The 16,333-nt window shown below is 46.9% G+C and overlaps 1 protein-coding gene across 4 annotated transcripts in view; it reads left to right on the forward strand.

The window, feature by feature from the left end:
- The window catches only part of LOC136115181 (CBP80/20-dependent translation initiation factor), a 148,038-nt gene that overhangs the window by 102,055 nt on the left and 29,650 nt on the right, over positions 1–16,333 (forward strand). For 2 of the 4 annotated variants that reach the window (XM_065861124.2, XM_065861126.2), the window contains 2 exons: positions 3,785–4,226; positions 5,896–6,225. In XM_065861124.2, coding sequence (XP_065717196.1) covers positions 3,785–4,226; positions 5,896–6,225 — 772 coding nt within the window. The remainder of the gene's footprint in view (positions 1–3,784; positions 4,227–5,895; positions 6,226–16,333) is intronic. The other 2 variants (XM_065861125.2, XM_065861127.2) reach the window with 1 other exon arrangement.

The following is a 16,333-nucleotide window of genomic DNA, read 5'->3' on the forward strand; positions in this document are numbered from 1 at the left end:
CAACTGTCTCCCCTTGGATTTGAGTTCTTCTGCAGTTTCTTTGTCTCTTTTATGTTGCCACGTTGACCGATGGCCAAATCCCTGATCTGGCTGAACTCAGGGGGAGTTTTGAGCTGAAGCAGAATTTGGCCTTTGAAGTAAAAACAGTTATTTAACGTTAAACAGAGGCAATAGGTAAGAAACTGGTGTGTCCTCGAGATACTTGTAGCTGAAGCAGCATCCTCCAAAAGACACTGTGTCCTCACAGAGAGGGACAGAAGAAGGATTTCCCAGTAGCAGCGGTGGTTTTGGGGGGTGAGTTCTTCCTTTACTCAGAGATGTTGCCATGTGATTCCTCTCTTCGCCATCACAAGCCTAAAGCACTGGAAGTGGGAAGAACCTTTGGGTTCCTCCATGGTCTGGTTCCCTCAGCTTAGGTAACCCTAAGCCACCATCTCGGTTCTCCTGCCCTTGAGCAAGCACAAGGTGGTTTCCGTGATCTCAACCTGCCTGTGATGGTGTGTCCTGGTCCCCATCTTGCCCTTCCTGGGACTCTCCATATCCCCAACACCTCGATCACACCAGAGAGCAAGGATGGCTCATCCCAACCTCTCAAGCTTTGCAGTCAAAAGTTTTAAGATCTGCATCTTGTTTTCCCTACTTTGGCTCTTTTTTGCTGCGGAGTCCTATTTCTTCTTGGCTTTTCTTCTTCACCAGGGTGTTGAGAAGATAAAAGCACACAACGAGTCGTTGCCTGAATGCTGGATGATCCCCTAGACCCCTGCCTGCTGCCAAGTCACGGACCTTGCTTCTTGTTTGCCGTTCTCCTTCCTTTGCCTTTTATTTCTTCCAATTCAATTTTTTTTCCCCCTAACTTGTTTAACTCTGGTGTTTTCCGTCCTGTGGTTAGTGACTCTAGATCTTCAGTCTGTGTTTGCTCTGCCCCTTGCCGTGGGGATCTTGCTTTATAGTTTGTCCCATAGGGAGACAGAGCTGCTCGTCCTGTCCCAGTCCTATTGCAAAAGCCCCAAACCGAACAATCTCCCACATTCTACACTGGCTTAAGTGGGTTTTTTTCAATCTTAAGCCTATTTTTTTTTTCCTTTCACAGCCCTTAAACAGAAAAGCTTGGGTTTATAACATCGTTATGTCTTTAGGAAAAGAATGTCTCTGCTTGCATTTCTTGCGGGAATTGACAGCAGTGGCTGCTTCCCAGCTCATTTCCACACATTTTCCTTTACCTCTGCTTGAATTAAAGCTGTGTCTGTGTTCAAATTTTATCATTTCTGTGCAATATTTGCAACTTAAATACAGTAGCAGCCTGTCTGGCTTATAACTCAAGACTGAAAGTGCACCCAAACAGTTAAATCCAGATATTTGAGAGAAGAGCAAAACCACATAAAGCAAATGCTGAATTATGTCAGCAAAGCCTCTTGCACACTTCAACTTAGTACTAGATAAGGGTTTTAACCAACTTTTATTTTGACATTCCCCTTTTAATAAGCATTGCTCTTTACAAAGCTATTTATGAGAGGAAACAAAGAAACGCCAGGAAAACTTGATGCGGAGAATCTGTACTCATAAAATGCTTGTAAGCTCCAGAAAACAGGAAAGCTTCCCCCATCCCCTCCTTTCTTATTTTTTTTTAATTCCCTGCCATTCAGCTTGCAAAAAAAATACATGTTGAATGTCTCAGAAAACCGGATCTGGTGGTCTGAGACTAAACACAAATTCCTTCCACTTCCCACCACGAACAAGCCTCTTCATCCCGTGTTCGCCAAACACGAGCCTTCGCTCTTTATGGTTGAAAGCCAGTTGGCCTCGGAAAATAGGTTTTTAACTCCTGGGGATGCCAAAGAATACAGATTTGGTGGGCAGATGGCTTTGGCAGGCAGGGCTGGAGACTGTTTAGCCGCTGACCATTGAAATGTATTTGTGAATGGCCACTTCCTTCATCCAAATGTATTTAGCCGAGCTGTGTGGATGATGAAAATAAAATTAATTGCTATGCGGGGAGTTTAAAATAAACGCTGCTATTTATCGGGACGGAAGGAAGGGTTTGGGGTAAGGGCTGAGGCTGAGCAGGGGGATTATAATGAATGTGGACCAGTGTGATCACCGATCTCTCAGTTTCAGGGGATGGTGCTGGGGAGGTGTCCCATGTGAACCTCCAGCACTGCTCCAGCAGCCGTGGAAGGAGCCAGGTGTTAAGCATCCCACGTGCTCTCAGACCCTGTATCGAGTGTTAAACTGGCAGCGATCAGGCAAAGAGCTGCTATCATGCTCAGGACTAATCCTGCAGAGTCCCAGGCAAAGGCTGAGACCATCTCCATTTTAACTACATCCTTGATGATCATAGGATCATAGAATCACAGAAAAGTTTGGCTTGAAGGGCCCTTCCCAGCTCCCCCAGTGCCCCCCCTGCCATGACAGGGACATCTTCACCAGCTCAGGTTGCTCAGAGCCCCGTCCAGCCTGGCCTGGGATGTCTCCAGGGATGGTTCAGCCACCACCTCTCTGCCCAACCTGGGCCAGGCTCTCCCCACCCTCAGGGACAACAATTTCTTCCTCATGTCCAGCCTGAATCTCCCTCCTTTAGTTTAAAACCATCACCCCTTGTCCTATCGCAACAGGCCCTGCTCAAAAGTCTGTCCCCATCTTTCTCACAGGCCCCTTTTAAGTCTGGAAAGGTGCAATCAGGTCTCCCCAGAGCTTCTCTTCTCCAGCTGAACCCCCCAACTATGATGGCTCAGCCTTCCCCTCTGGGGACAGCCACACTGCAGCCCAGCTGGAAATCTGAAATGTCCAAGGCTACCAAAGTGTTTATTCCATTCAACCAGTGTTGTTTTGGGGACTTGCCATCTTGACTACTGGTTACAACCAGCGTTCTGAGCTGCTGTAGTGTCTCGAGCAAACCATTTGTGGGCAGTTCCTCCTCTTTGTGGCTGTTGAATTTCCGTGTTACCTGCCTGGAGCTGCATTTATCCAGCCTCCTATCTGGAGATAACGGTCCTGGCTCCCTGTGCCACCAGATCAAAGCATGGTGCTCAGCTTCTTCATAGAATCATAGAATCATTGTGGTTGGAAGAGATCCTTAAGATCATCGAGTCCAATGATAACCTAAGTCTAGCACTAGCCCATGTCCCTAAGAACCTCATCTGTACATCTTTTAGACCCCTTCAGGGTTGGTGACTCCACCACTTCATCCACGTACATGTCCTCTCCGTGAGGAACATGCATGAAGAAAGGCCAAACAAAACCATTTCGTGTGGGCATCTCTTTTACTCAGTAATTTGCTTTTTATTTTGGTTTTTTTTTTTCCACTTACAAATTCCTGATACACTTAAAATGTTGCACAGCAAACCAACACAGCAGCGCGCCGTGCTGGGACAGCAGAGGTGGTAAACAAGAGGAGCAAGCGGTGCTGCAGGCCAAGTGTATCAGGACCTCCTTAGTTCTTCAGAAAAAGACATCTCCTGATACTTCTTTCCTGCCTGACCTCTTGCTGCTGAGCTGGGATTAACCAGGTCTTCCGTGGTTTAGTGCGGAAGCAACACAGAAAACACAAGCAATCTGGGAGAGGTTTTCCGGGGAACCAGATGGTGTCTAGCTGTTCATGGAAACTTTCAGCTGAAATGTGAAATAGTGAAAGATATGTAGAGGCATGAGTTGGTACCAGGTTGTGTTAGATCCCAAGGAATTGCCCTCTCTTTTGTGGCTGAGCTGTTTGGTGGGATAGAAGATGCGTTGACCAAGCAGGACAATGAAGGAAAGAGTGTACTAACGCCTTCCTTTGTCTTTCCAGGAGGCAGCAGAGACTTCCCAGTGGGAACAAGCCTCAGCAACACGCAGATCATCAACAAGGTGGCACCAAACACAACAGGGACCACCAGAAACTCTACCAAGGAGGCCAGGCCCCTCACTCCTCAGGCAGGACGGGCCACCACGGCTACAGCCAGAACCGGAGATGGCACCACAACCAGAAGCACTCGCCCAATGACAAAGAAACGCACAGAAACGCCAAAGAGACTGAGAATTTGAAAATCGAGGACGCGTCCATCTGCACGGTGCACATTCCCGTGGAGACGCACCGAGGCCCGGAGGCTGTGGAGAAGCCGTCTCAGCAGTTCGTCCAGGAGTCGGAGATCAAGCGGAAAGACAGTGTTCACGAGCGCATTGGGGAAAGACCCAAAATCAATTTGCTTCAGTCTTCCAAAGACAGGCTGCGGAGGAGGCTAAAAGAAAAGGTATTAATTCTTAGGGAAACGTTGATTTTCCCATTTTCCAAGAGTCTGGCTGTTGGCCATTCTCCATATGAAGGGTGGGGTGGGCTCAAAGGACATTTCCATGAATGCATGCAACTTATGTTCATCTCCCACTGTCAACACTTCTCTTGAAGTCTCATCATGCTTCTTTAGGAAGCCTTTTATTGACATGATGCTAAGGCTCTTAGCTTGAACTCCTGGTTGACGTTGCTACCAGCTTGAGTTCTCCAAAAGGGACCAGGTGCTCCTTCCCTGACTGCCTCTTGTTCTGCAGAGCTCATCTGCTTTGCAAAGAGGTCTGAAAAACGCGATTTGTCTCTCTGCAATCACAGAGGTAAATCCCAGGCTTCAGCTTTTGAGTGCTGAATAGCTGGAGTCAGCTACTTAAAAGTTGATATCGATTAATTTTGGCGATGGATTGTAATGCCCTTACCTTCCCCCTTCCTTCCAACGAATGAACAATAACAAAACTATTGCACGCAAGTGCCAGAGGAGAAATCCTTTTTGGAAACAATATTCAGCCTCAGATTTTTGAGGAATTCGGAGATGATATCTCCATTTTGCCCCTTGTGAAACTCAGATTCTTTCTTCTGTCAGACTGGAAAATGCATCCAAGTGGGTATCTCCAATGAGATTTCCAAAATGTGTAATAAAAATAACCTGAACATATACAATTCCATGGGAGTGTGTGTTGGAAATGTATACCTTTGGCTGCATGTGCATTTACTATTTATGTAGGGCATGAGGGGGAGGAAGAGATTTTGTTAGTTATTTTTATGGTATTTATAACAATGGGAATACAGCAGAGACTTTCAGAGTAATAATATTAATGCTCTCTGTGTGCCTTTGAAGTCTTATAAGAGACACATCACATAAGCACCCACTCTTAGATGGGTGTAGTCAACACAACTGGGTCTCCAGGTGGGAGTTTTGGACACCTCCAACTACCAGTTGGGATTGTCCAAAAAATTGCTGCAGGTTTGTCTTGTGTAGCACATTTTGAGATGGAACTGGAGAAGAAGGGAGCAGAGTATCACAAGAAGGATGCACGTCTTACGCTGGGGGAAAAGGATAAATGTGTAATTAAATGTCAAAAAGAAGCAATAAATTCTGTGGCAGTGACATGAAGAAAGAAGTGTAATGATCAAGAGATGGAAAAACTAAGATTTTGTCTAACACTGGGATCATGCGACATCTTCGATCTCAGTTCAGATCATTAAATATAAATTTGAAAGTCGGTTTCTTGTCGAATTGTTATCTGAGCATTTTGCAAACATCAGTGGGCTTTCAAAATTGAGGCAAAATAAAAAATGCATTATCACTGTGTCGTAGACACCCCCAGAAACTAAGATGGCCGAGATGCAGAAGGCGGTCAGGGATGGTCAGACCTTGGCATCCTTGCTCAGGGCCCTGGAGAACATCATCTCCCCGGGACGAGGGGGAGGACTTTGGGATCGTGTGCTGTGGGAAACGGGAAAAAGAACATTTCTGGGCAGAACGTGTGGTTTTCAATGCTGACATGACACCATTGTGCCTCTAAAAGATGCTTTGTTTTTTCTATGTCTGTTTATATGTTTCCCCAACCCCTTTTCCCCTCTGCTGTTTGTGGAAGGACAAGGGCTGATATATCTGTTTTTTCCTTGTGTAACAGACGCCTTGTCTTTCCCTTTTCACGGACCAGGACGAAGTCACGGTGGAAACCACCAATCCTGAAAAGAACAAAATGGACAAATTAATTGAAATCCTCAACAGCATGAGGAACAACAGCAGCGATGTTGACTCCAAGCTCACCACCTTCATGGAGGAAGCCCAGAACTCTACCAACTCTGAGGAGATGCTGGGGGAGATAGTCAAGACCATCTACCAGAAGGCGGTGACGGACCGCAGCTTTGCATCCACGGCAGCCAAGCTCTGTGACAAAATGGCCCTTTTCATGGTGGAAGGAACCAAATTCCGGAGCCTACTCCTCAACATGTTGCAGGTAATGAGATAAAATTAGTTGGTTAGATGCCTGCAGCTTCACCACTCGTGGTCTTACAAGCGTTCAGCCAGGAGCTCGAGCTGTTACCAGATTTCTTTTGAACCCCGTTGATGAGAGGAGAACAGAAGCATACTTGTGATTTTGTTCTTGATCATTACTGTAGGTAACGTGGCACTGAGGGCATTGTCAAGTTGCTCTTCATTCCCATATTATGAGCTTTATGTGGAATTATAGAATCAAAGAATCATTTTGGTTGGAAGAGAACCTAAAGGTCATGAAGTCCAACCATTAACCCAACACTGGCACTAACCAGTGTCCCTGAGAACCTCATCTATGCACCTTTTAAACCCCTCCGGGCATGGTGGCTCCACCACTTCCCTGGAGCCTGTTCCACTGCTTCACAACCCATTCCATGAAGAATTTTTTTCCTAGTTATGGTATTTTTTCCTAATTATAGTATCTCACAGCAGGGCTTGTCTGTGAAATGAGTAGTTTGCTTGCGACAGCATCCCCGTGGCGTGAAGAGAAGTGAATTTGGAGGGTCTTACAGTGGAGGGTCATACAGTGGAGGGTCTTTGCCACTCTCTTTGTTCTGAAGACCGTCTCAGCACCAGAGATGCCAAGTCATGGTCCTTGAGTAGGCTGTTGGTTGCCTCACCTGGCCGATGGGTTCATTCCTGGTTTGGTTCATTTGTGTATTTGCTGATTCTTTTGGGTGATTTGTTTGTTGGTATGTGCAGTGCTGGTTGATTGTTGTGCTCCAAAACCATCAGTGACAGCAAAATGAGTGGGGCACGTCATTGGTGGCGCGTACAAAGTTCGTGATTCGCTTCTCTGTTCTCCACACGCATTTGGTTCCCAACATCACTCCAGTTTTTAACACATCTTGTCCTTCTTGCTTTTGTTGAAGATAACCCCTTGGATGCTGAGCTTGGCTGCTTGTACCTTGTGCAGGCTGAGTTGGCTTTTGAGCAATGCAGGAAGCAGGGAAATAACAAGCAAATTAAAATCATTAAAATCAATATTTAATGTAACCTAAGGTAATCCTGCAAAGTCACCGCTCTGGTTTTGCTTCTCTCATCTCTCCAGGCGTGTATCAAACCCAACATCTTTCTGGAAAGCTATTGGGTGCAACACACATCTGCCTGTTGTGTGTACCAGGTGGTGAGAGCAGCGTAGGGGAAAGGGCCCTGGGGGTCCTGGGGCCAGCAGGGTGAGCATGAGCCAGCACTGGGCCCTTGTGGCCAGGAAGGCCGATGGTACCTGGGGTGGGTTAGAAGGGGGTGGTCAGTAGGTCAGAGAGGTTCTCCTGCCCCTCTGCTCTGCCCTGGGGAGACCACACCTGGAATATTGTGTCCAGTTGTGGCCCCTCAGCTCCAGAAGGACAGGGAACTGCTGGAGAGAGTCCAGCGCAGCCACCAAGATGCTGAAGGGAGTGGAGCATCTCCCGTGTGAGGAAAGGCTGAGGGAGCTGGGGCTCTGGAGCTGGAGAAGAGGAAACTGAGGGGTGACCTCATTCATGTTTACAGATATATAAAGGATGAGTGTCAGGAGGATGGAGCCAGGCTCTTCTGGGCGACAGCCAATGATAGGACAAGGGGCAATGGGTGCAAACTGGAACACAGGAGGTTCCACTTAAATATAAGAAACTTGTTCCTGGTGAGGGTGTCAGAGCCTGGCCCAGGCTGCCCAGGGAGGTTGTGGAGTCTCCTTCTCTGCAGACATTCAAACCCGCCTGGACCCCTTCCTGTGGAACCTCAGCTGGGTGTTCCTGCTCCATGGGGGGATTGCACTGGATGAGCTTTCCAGGGCCCTTCCAATCCCTGACATCCTGGGATTCTGTGATTTTTTCCTGACTGGTTGATTTATTTATTTCTAAAGCTGTTCTAAAGCAAGAGGGGATAAATCGTGGTCAACTTCAGTCCCAGACTTAGCAGCAAAGTGCCAGATAAGGCTCTACCCCATCCAAGCATCCCACTCCTCCCATGCCAGGTCACTCTTGTGTCTTCCCTCATTGGGCTGAGCAATGCTAAGAAATTAAAGTCTAGGAACAAGAGGAGCAAAAACAAATCAAAAAAATGCAGATGACGATGGTCTATCTGGATTAGGAAGGACTCTTCCAACTTGTCTTGCCCCAGCATTTCCACCCCTACCAACAGACCCAGTAAACTGATTTATACTAAAATGTCAGCAGTAATAACTGGCTTCATGTTCAGCTCTTCACAGCATGAATGTAGGATAAATATTAATAATCTATCTCGGATCTCCAGAGAGTCCCAAAGTGCTTCCCAGGAGCGTGTAGCACGGCGTGCGTTGTGAAAAACTGGGGAGAAATGGAACATAAAGGGTGAGTGGGGTGTGCGGGCAACCGATTTCACCTGTGAGAGCATCGAAAAATATGGAAAAAGGGATTTCCTCAGCCTCAAACGTGGCTAGACGGGGAGAAAGGTGACAGATCGCTACAGGTCAAAAGCCAAGTGCTATGTGAAATTAAATAATTTAACATTTCCTTTCTGATAGTAGAGGATTTTATCTTTCTCCAAGCACGGTTTCATTTTCCAGGCACAGTAATTGAACGCAGGCACACAGATTTGTAAAATACTTAAATCAGCCCAAGACTGAGATTTTTGGTGATGTTTTTAGGCTCGATAGCCCTGGCTGGGGACAGACCCAGGTCAGAGGCACAAAGACGCGTTGCAGCTGTCTAGATGTGAAATAAGGGGCTTGATGGTATCGATATATTATCAATATCGATATGATATATTGGATAATATATGGATATTATGGAATAATACAGGTATCCTATTAATATGATGATAAGATATTGATATGTTATCAATATCGGTATGATATATTGGATAATATACGGATAGTGTGGTATAATACAGATATCATGTTAATATAATTGGAACATATTGATATATTATCATTATCAATGTGATATATTGGATAATAAATGGATATTATGGAGTAATACCACTATCATATTAATATCATTATAACATATTGATATATTATCATTTTCAATGTGACGTATTGGATAATAAATGGATATTATGGAATAATACTGCTATCATATTAGTATCATGATAACATATTGATATACTATCAATATCAATGTAATATATTGGCTAATATATGGATATTGCAGAATAATACCACTATCATATTAATATCATATCGAATTGATATATTGATATATCAATATAGTTGATGATACAATGTTGATACAGCAATACTAGTATGATATATTGGTATTTATACCAATATCAATATATCTATACGTAGTTGGTGGTATAACGTTACCCAGTACTGGCCCCTCCACAATCAGATGTTTTCCATCAACCATCTGCAGATAATTTACCATTAATTAAACAAAAATTTTTAAAAAATATTTTAAATTAATTTAAATTAAATTAAAAAAATAAAAACAATTTTCAAAAACCCCTTTAATAAAACGCTTACTCCGGAGCTGGATTTATGTCTCTCTAGCACCTTTCAGACTAATCCGATCCCCGGACGTAAGGAGCTCGACTCGCCGGGCACCGGCGAGCTGGGGAATTACTGTGCCGGGGTGTGATAAATCGGGATCAACGTGATCCCCCCCCGAACTGCTGGCGCCTGGGGCCGCAGCAGCGCTCCCCCCATCTGCTCCCGGCAGATGCTTCTGTTTTGTAGGGGCTTGTTTGTCCCTTTCTCTTGGGACTGCGATGGCAACAGCTCAGCCCCACCGGAGGATCTCATTAATAATAATAATAATAATAATAATAATAATAATAATAATAATAATAATAATAATAATAATAATAATAAAATAAATAAATAAATAAATAAATAGATATAATAATAAATAAATAATAAATAAAATATTATTATTATTATTATCATCATTATTGAGCTGCCCTCCCAGCATCCTGGTCCCTATAACCAGCATCCCTGTGCCCCACTGCGGCTTAAAACAAGCAGAAAGGTGGATTCTTTTTCCCACAAAACAGGCAATAAACCTAATAAATTGCTATTTTAACCTGGCCCTTCTTATATTTTCAGCTGTTGACAAGGTGCTCAGGGGCTGCGTATGTTCACAGCTTATCTCAGGGGACTTGTTTTGATCCTAAAAACAGATGCCAGCGCTGCAGGAATGCTGTCCCGTCATCTCCCTCCTCTAAAGAGCATCCCCCCGACCACTGCCACACCGTTTTGGGTCTCCAAGGGGGGATCTGTTGGGAAAACTCTGGTTTGAATTTATCCCTCACTCTGTGTTTTGATCCCAAATCTTGGTGGAGTCTTGGATTTGGGCACCGCAAACCTTTGGGGTGCAGGAAGGGGAGATGCTGCCATTTGGGGGCTCAGTACTGATGGGGTGGAAATTTGCTTTGAATTTTCACTCATTGAATTCGATATAAGGAGCGATTTTGGGCTGTGTGAGCCCTTAGTAGACACACATGGTTTCTTCACTCCTCTAGAAGTACCTTATTAATTAATAAATTGGAAGTAAGTCTCCTCTGAGAGGTTTTTGCTTCTCACAGTTTCACTCCCTGGCATGTCCAGGCTGTGGTGCTTTATTCTATTACTTTTTTTCGGTGGGAGGGTGTTAAGCAACGTGCCCCAAACCCTTCCCATGTAACATAAGTTGGCGTATTCCTCCGTTGAAATGACCGTGCTCTTTATAGCCGGGCTGTGTCTGCATCTGAGCTATGCAGCGCCAAGGGTATTATTAGCGTGGACATCACCGGGGCTGTAACCGTACCCTGCTCCCCTTGGCAACCGTGGCCAACAACACATCAAACAGAAGGTTGATACCTTCTTTTAATAAAAAACAACTAAAAAAGATACTCGCGGTGAAATGCGGAGCTGGGCACGGGGCGGCAGAGCCGGCTCCAGGGCACACACCGGTGTGTGACGTAGCCTATGGCACATCCTGAGGCGGATCTGTGGTATACCCTATGGTATATCCTGTGGTATACCCTATCATATACCTTATCACATACCTTATGGTATATCCGTTGGCATACCCTGTGGTATACCCCATCATATAGCCCATGGCACACCCTAATGCATATCCTACGCTATACCCTGTGGCATACCTTATGGCACACCCTATGGAATACCCTATGGCATATCCTATGACACAGCCTAATGCATACCCTGTGGTATAACCCATGGTATACCCTATCATATACCCTATCGTGTACCCTATCATATACCCTATGGCACACCCTAATGCGTATCCTATAGTATATCCTATGGTATATGCTGTGGCACATCCTGTGGCATAGCCTATGGTATACCCTGTGGCATACCCTATGGTATACCCCATGGTATACCCTATCATATACCCTGTGGCACACCCTAATGCGTATCCTATAGTACGCCGTATGGCACGCCCTGTGGCACATCCGACAGCATGTCCTATGGCACACCCTGATGCATACCCTATGATACACCCTGTCATATACCCTATGGCACATCCTAATGTATATCCTGTGGTATACCCTATGGCACACCCTAATGCATGCCCTATGACACATCCTAATGCATGTCCTGCAGTATACCCTATGGTATATCCTATGGTATACACTATCATATACCCTATGGCATATCCTGTGACATACCCTAAAATATATCCTCTCATATACACTATGGCACATCCTAGTGCGTATCCTGTGGAATACACTACAGTATACCCTATGGAGTACTCTATGGCACACCCTAATGCATATCCTATGGTATACCCTGTTGCATATCCTATTACATACCTTAATGCTTTCCTTATTGCATCACCTATTATATACCACATTGCATGCTATAATGTATACCCTATTGCATACCCTAATGCATACCCTATGGCATACCCTATTGCATACCTTATTATTACTCTAATACATATCCCATTATTACCCTATGCCTTATTGTATACCCTATTGCATTCCCTAGTGCATTCTCTGTTGTATACCCTATTGCATTCTCTATTGCATATCCTATAGCACACCCTCTTGCACATCCCAATGCGTACCCTGTCACATACCCACGCAACGTTTCTTCTGCATCTCAGTTTAATCTCTCGGTGTCCCAGAAACGACCCTTCCTTGTCTTGGTGCTTTGGTTCGCTCTAGTTGTAGAAATTGGGGTCAAATCCACTGGTTTCTGCACAAGTTGCACTCACCTGAGTTTGAGATGGTCCATATGGCCACTTCTGGAGCGGCTAAACCAGGAAGGTGGCCAAAAATTTGTTGTCAGCCCAGGCAGAGGATGGAAGAGGAAAATTTAGGTTGGATCCTTTCTTGGTTTGTAGATGTTGTGGCATTAGGTACCAGGGAATTGATTTATTCCCTTTACTAAATCAGGGCACAAAGGGAAGGGTTTACCATGCTGGGCACGAGGATTTAGGTTGAAGGGACCTTCCCAGCTCCCCCAGTGCCACCCCTGCCATGACAGGGACATCTTCACCAGCTCAGGTTGCTCAGAGCCCCGTCCAGCCTGGCCTGGGATGTCTCCAGGATTGGTTCAGCCACCACCTCTCTGCCCAACCTGGGACAGTGCCTCACTCCCCTCATGGGGAAGAATTTTTTCCTTGTATCTAATGATTAAGGTTTGGGTCTTTGTCGGGGAACAGTTTGTGGTTTGACAGAGGTGGAGGCGGGAGGATCTGAACATGACCGGAGAGCATCTGACCTGTGCACCATGGCCAACATTGACTGCAAAACCCATCAACCCTCTTTCCATGGCATTTTTAATTTAATTTAATTACAGGTGGTCTAATTCGTGCACAGAAAACACAGTGGTAGCATTTATCTTGGAAAAGACAGGGTCCGGGAGACACCAGAGGGGTTGCTACGTTAAAAAGTAGGGGGAAAAGAAGATGCTGAGGTGACGATTCCATGGGGAAAGCTGCTCCCCACAGCTCTCCTTGGGTGACCCCCATAACTGATGTGTGCCTGGGCTCTCCCAGCCCTGCAAATGATACTACCCTTGAATAAACAGCTTCATCTGGGGGGTTTTGCAGCAACTTGCAGAGCTTGGAAACCTTTCTCATTACATTTCTGTGCTGACATTGACAGCGCTGTCCTGGTTTCGGAAACCACTGTGGGACTCGCCAGCAAATCCCGCCTTGCGGATGCGGTTTATTTTCTTTACGCCCAGGGAATTCAAATGCAATTCTGAATGCATGCACACATATATACAGATATTATATATATGGGCTTAGCGGGGGAATGAGGAGGTGGCTCTGAGGAGCATCCCCAGCTGCTGCATCCTCCTGCTCTCAAGGAGCAGGAAAGAAACACGTTCCTTCCCATTTGCCTCAAATTGTGTCTCAGAAGATGCTCTGCAATTCTGTAGTGGGATGCTTATTATTTTATTTTTACTATTATTTATTATTTTAGAATGCTCTATTTATATTATTTTCTTATTTATTGTTTTAGTGCTGTAATAATAATTTTTTTTTTAAATTATTTTGCATAGTCATCCGGGGCCCAATGTAACCGGTGCAAGTGTTGGCAGCAGGCAGGAGAGGGAGCCAGGGGAGCGGGCTGGCACCCTGCCCACCCGGCAGGCAAAGGGCAGAGCCGGGCATCAATTAGAGCTGGTTCCATCGTTACCGTGAGTCTGGCCAAGCCATCGCCGCCTGCCTGTAGTGACAACACCCGCTCGGCTTCACCGTCCGGGTTACGGGAGCCGCTGGCACACGGGCCCCATGTGGGTCTGGGAGTTATTAGAGAGCCCCAGATTAAATATCGAGCTTGCTCCTTTCAACTTGCTGCTTTTCCCAAGCGGAGCGATGGCCAGAGGAGCCGTCTGGTTCTTTCGCAGCTTTTCCGTGGCGAAGGACGAGGGAGCACCAGGCATTGCCTCCTTGGAGGATGATGGTGAGGTGAAGGAGGGGTTAATGGAGCACAAAAAGGGGTTTGACTCAAGATCTGGGGTTTTCATGGAATGTAAAAAAGGGTTTAACCCAAGAGCCGGGGTTTTCATGGAGTGCAAAAAGGGGTTTAACCCAAAATCTGGGGTTTTAATGAAGCGCAGAAAGGGTTTAACCCAAAATCTGGGGTTCTCATGGAGTCCGAAAAGGGTTTAACCCATAATCTGGGGTTTCCAAGTAATGCAAAAAAGGGTTTAACTCAAAATCTGGGGTTTCCAAGTAATGCAGAAAAGGGTTTAACTCAAAATCTGGGGTTTTCTTGGAGTGCAAAAAGGGGTTTAATGCAAAATCTGGGGTTTTCATGGAGTGCAAATGGGGTTTAACCCAAGATCTGGGGGTTTAATGAAGTGGAAAAAATGAAGGCAACGGTTTCCCGCTGATAAGAGGAGGGAATGGAAACAGAGGAGCTGTGCCCCAAAAGCCCTAAGAGACCTCCAAGCTGAGAATAGCTAAGCCAAACCCCAAATTAAATAGGTTTTGGGGTTACACTGCACATGGGTCCGCAGCCTAAGCCCAGGGCTGGGTTTTGGGGCTCACAGCCCCTCGAGAAGTTGAGCCACAGCCGGAGGTGGCCGTAGGGCCACCAGCGTCCTGGTGAGCATCACAGGAGACACCAAGGGACTTGTCCCCAGGTCCACCTGTCACTCATGGCTCTGCACAGAGAAGGGGTTTAGTTTGAGTAGCAGAGCATCGTGTGGTTCATGGGAAGCAGGACTGAGTTGCAAAAATAGAAGGAAAAAATAGAGCCTTAGCGTTTAAAGAATGGTGTATATGAATTCGGTATTCTGGGAAGGTTTTATATTGCAACACTCAGATGTGTTGTCAAAAACAGCCATAGTTTGGGTTGAAGGGACCTTCAAAGCTCCTCCAGTGCCACGCCTGCCATGAGCAGGGACATCTTCACCAGCTCAGGTTGCTCAGAGCCCCGTCCAGCCTGGCCTGGGATGTCTCCAGGGATGGTTCAGCCACCACCTCTCTGCCCAACCTGGGACAGGCTCTCACCACCCTCAGGGATGGTTCTTGGTGTCCCGTCACCTCTGCTGACCACTGAATGTCCCTATCTGGGCATCTCCCAGCAGTGGTGGCACTCAGCGGATGTTCCTCCTGGTCCCGCTGGCCGGTGGTGAGCGATGGCAGGAGCATCCCTGGCTGAGCTGCTGCCTGCACCTCCTGCCTGCACCTCCTGCCTGCACCTCCTGCCTGCACCTCCTGCCTGCTGAAAGCCCAGCCAAGTTCAGACCAACAGACTTCAGCTGGTAGGACCTGTGCACACCCTGTGCATGAGCTACAGCATGGAGGCAACGCAGAGCAGAGGCTCTGCCAGGCTCTAGGTGGAGACTGCAGCCTGCATCCTGCCTGCACCCTGCCTGCAGCTCTGGGCCAGGTCCAGGCAGTGGTTACCGGTGGGGTGGGCTCCCGTCTGTTCCCAGCTGTTGCTGTGGGTCAGGCTGCTCGGGGCCGTGCAGGGTCCCCCTTGGGCTTTGGTTGGAGAGGCAGCGAAAAAAAAAAAAAGGGAAAAGCCTTAAAATCCATTTATCCATTGCCTGAGAGGTGAGGAAACGCCTGAGGATTCCCCGTCATCCGCTGTGCTCGATACAGGGAGGGCACCTCAGCATTGAGGTCCCCTCAAACCTGCTGGACTGGCAGCAGCTCTGTCTCTCAGTTTCCTCCTGAACAGCTCAAATTTAACCCCGGGATACGGGAGCACATCCTGCCCGCCCAAGGACTCAGCCTGGCTAAGGCGCCCTCCTGCCAGACCATCTGCTCCGGCAGAAATCCAGCTCAGGCTGCCCCGAGGTGGGGATTTCAGGATGCTGCGGGGTTGGGACATCGCTGCTGCCGGTACCCACAGCCGCCCCGACATCCCTAGCCCTGCCCTGGGCTGATTCCATTCGCCTCACTTGGGAATGGGGTTTTCAGAGGGTTTTTAGAACCCTGCAATGTGTCACCCTGCCTGGGACCCATCCTGCACGCCCCAGTCGCTTTGCTGAGGGGTGAAGCATCCTTCTATCAGAGGAAGAAATCTTTTGCCCCTGAAGGTGGTGAGAGCCTGGCCCAGGTTGGGCAGAGAGGTGGTGGCTGAACCATCCCTGGAGACATCCCAGGCCAGGCTGGACGGGGCTCTGAGCAACCTGGGCCAAACTATTCTGTGATTCTGCGATTCTATGGGGGAGCAGGTGCTGGGGACGT

The sequence above is a fragment of the Patagioenas fasciata genome, chromosome Z (genome assembly GCF_037038585.1).
Source record: "Patagioenas fasciata isolate bPatFas1 chromosome Z, bPatFas1.hap1, whole genome shotgun sequence".
Lineage (NCBI taxonomy): Eukaryota > Metazoa > Chordata > Aves > Columbiformes > Columbidae > Patagioenas > Patagioenas fasciata.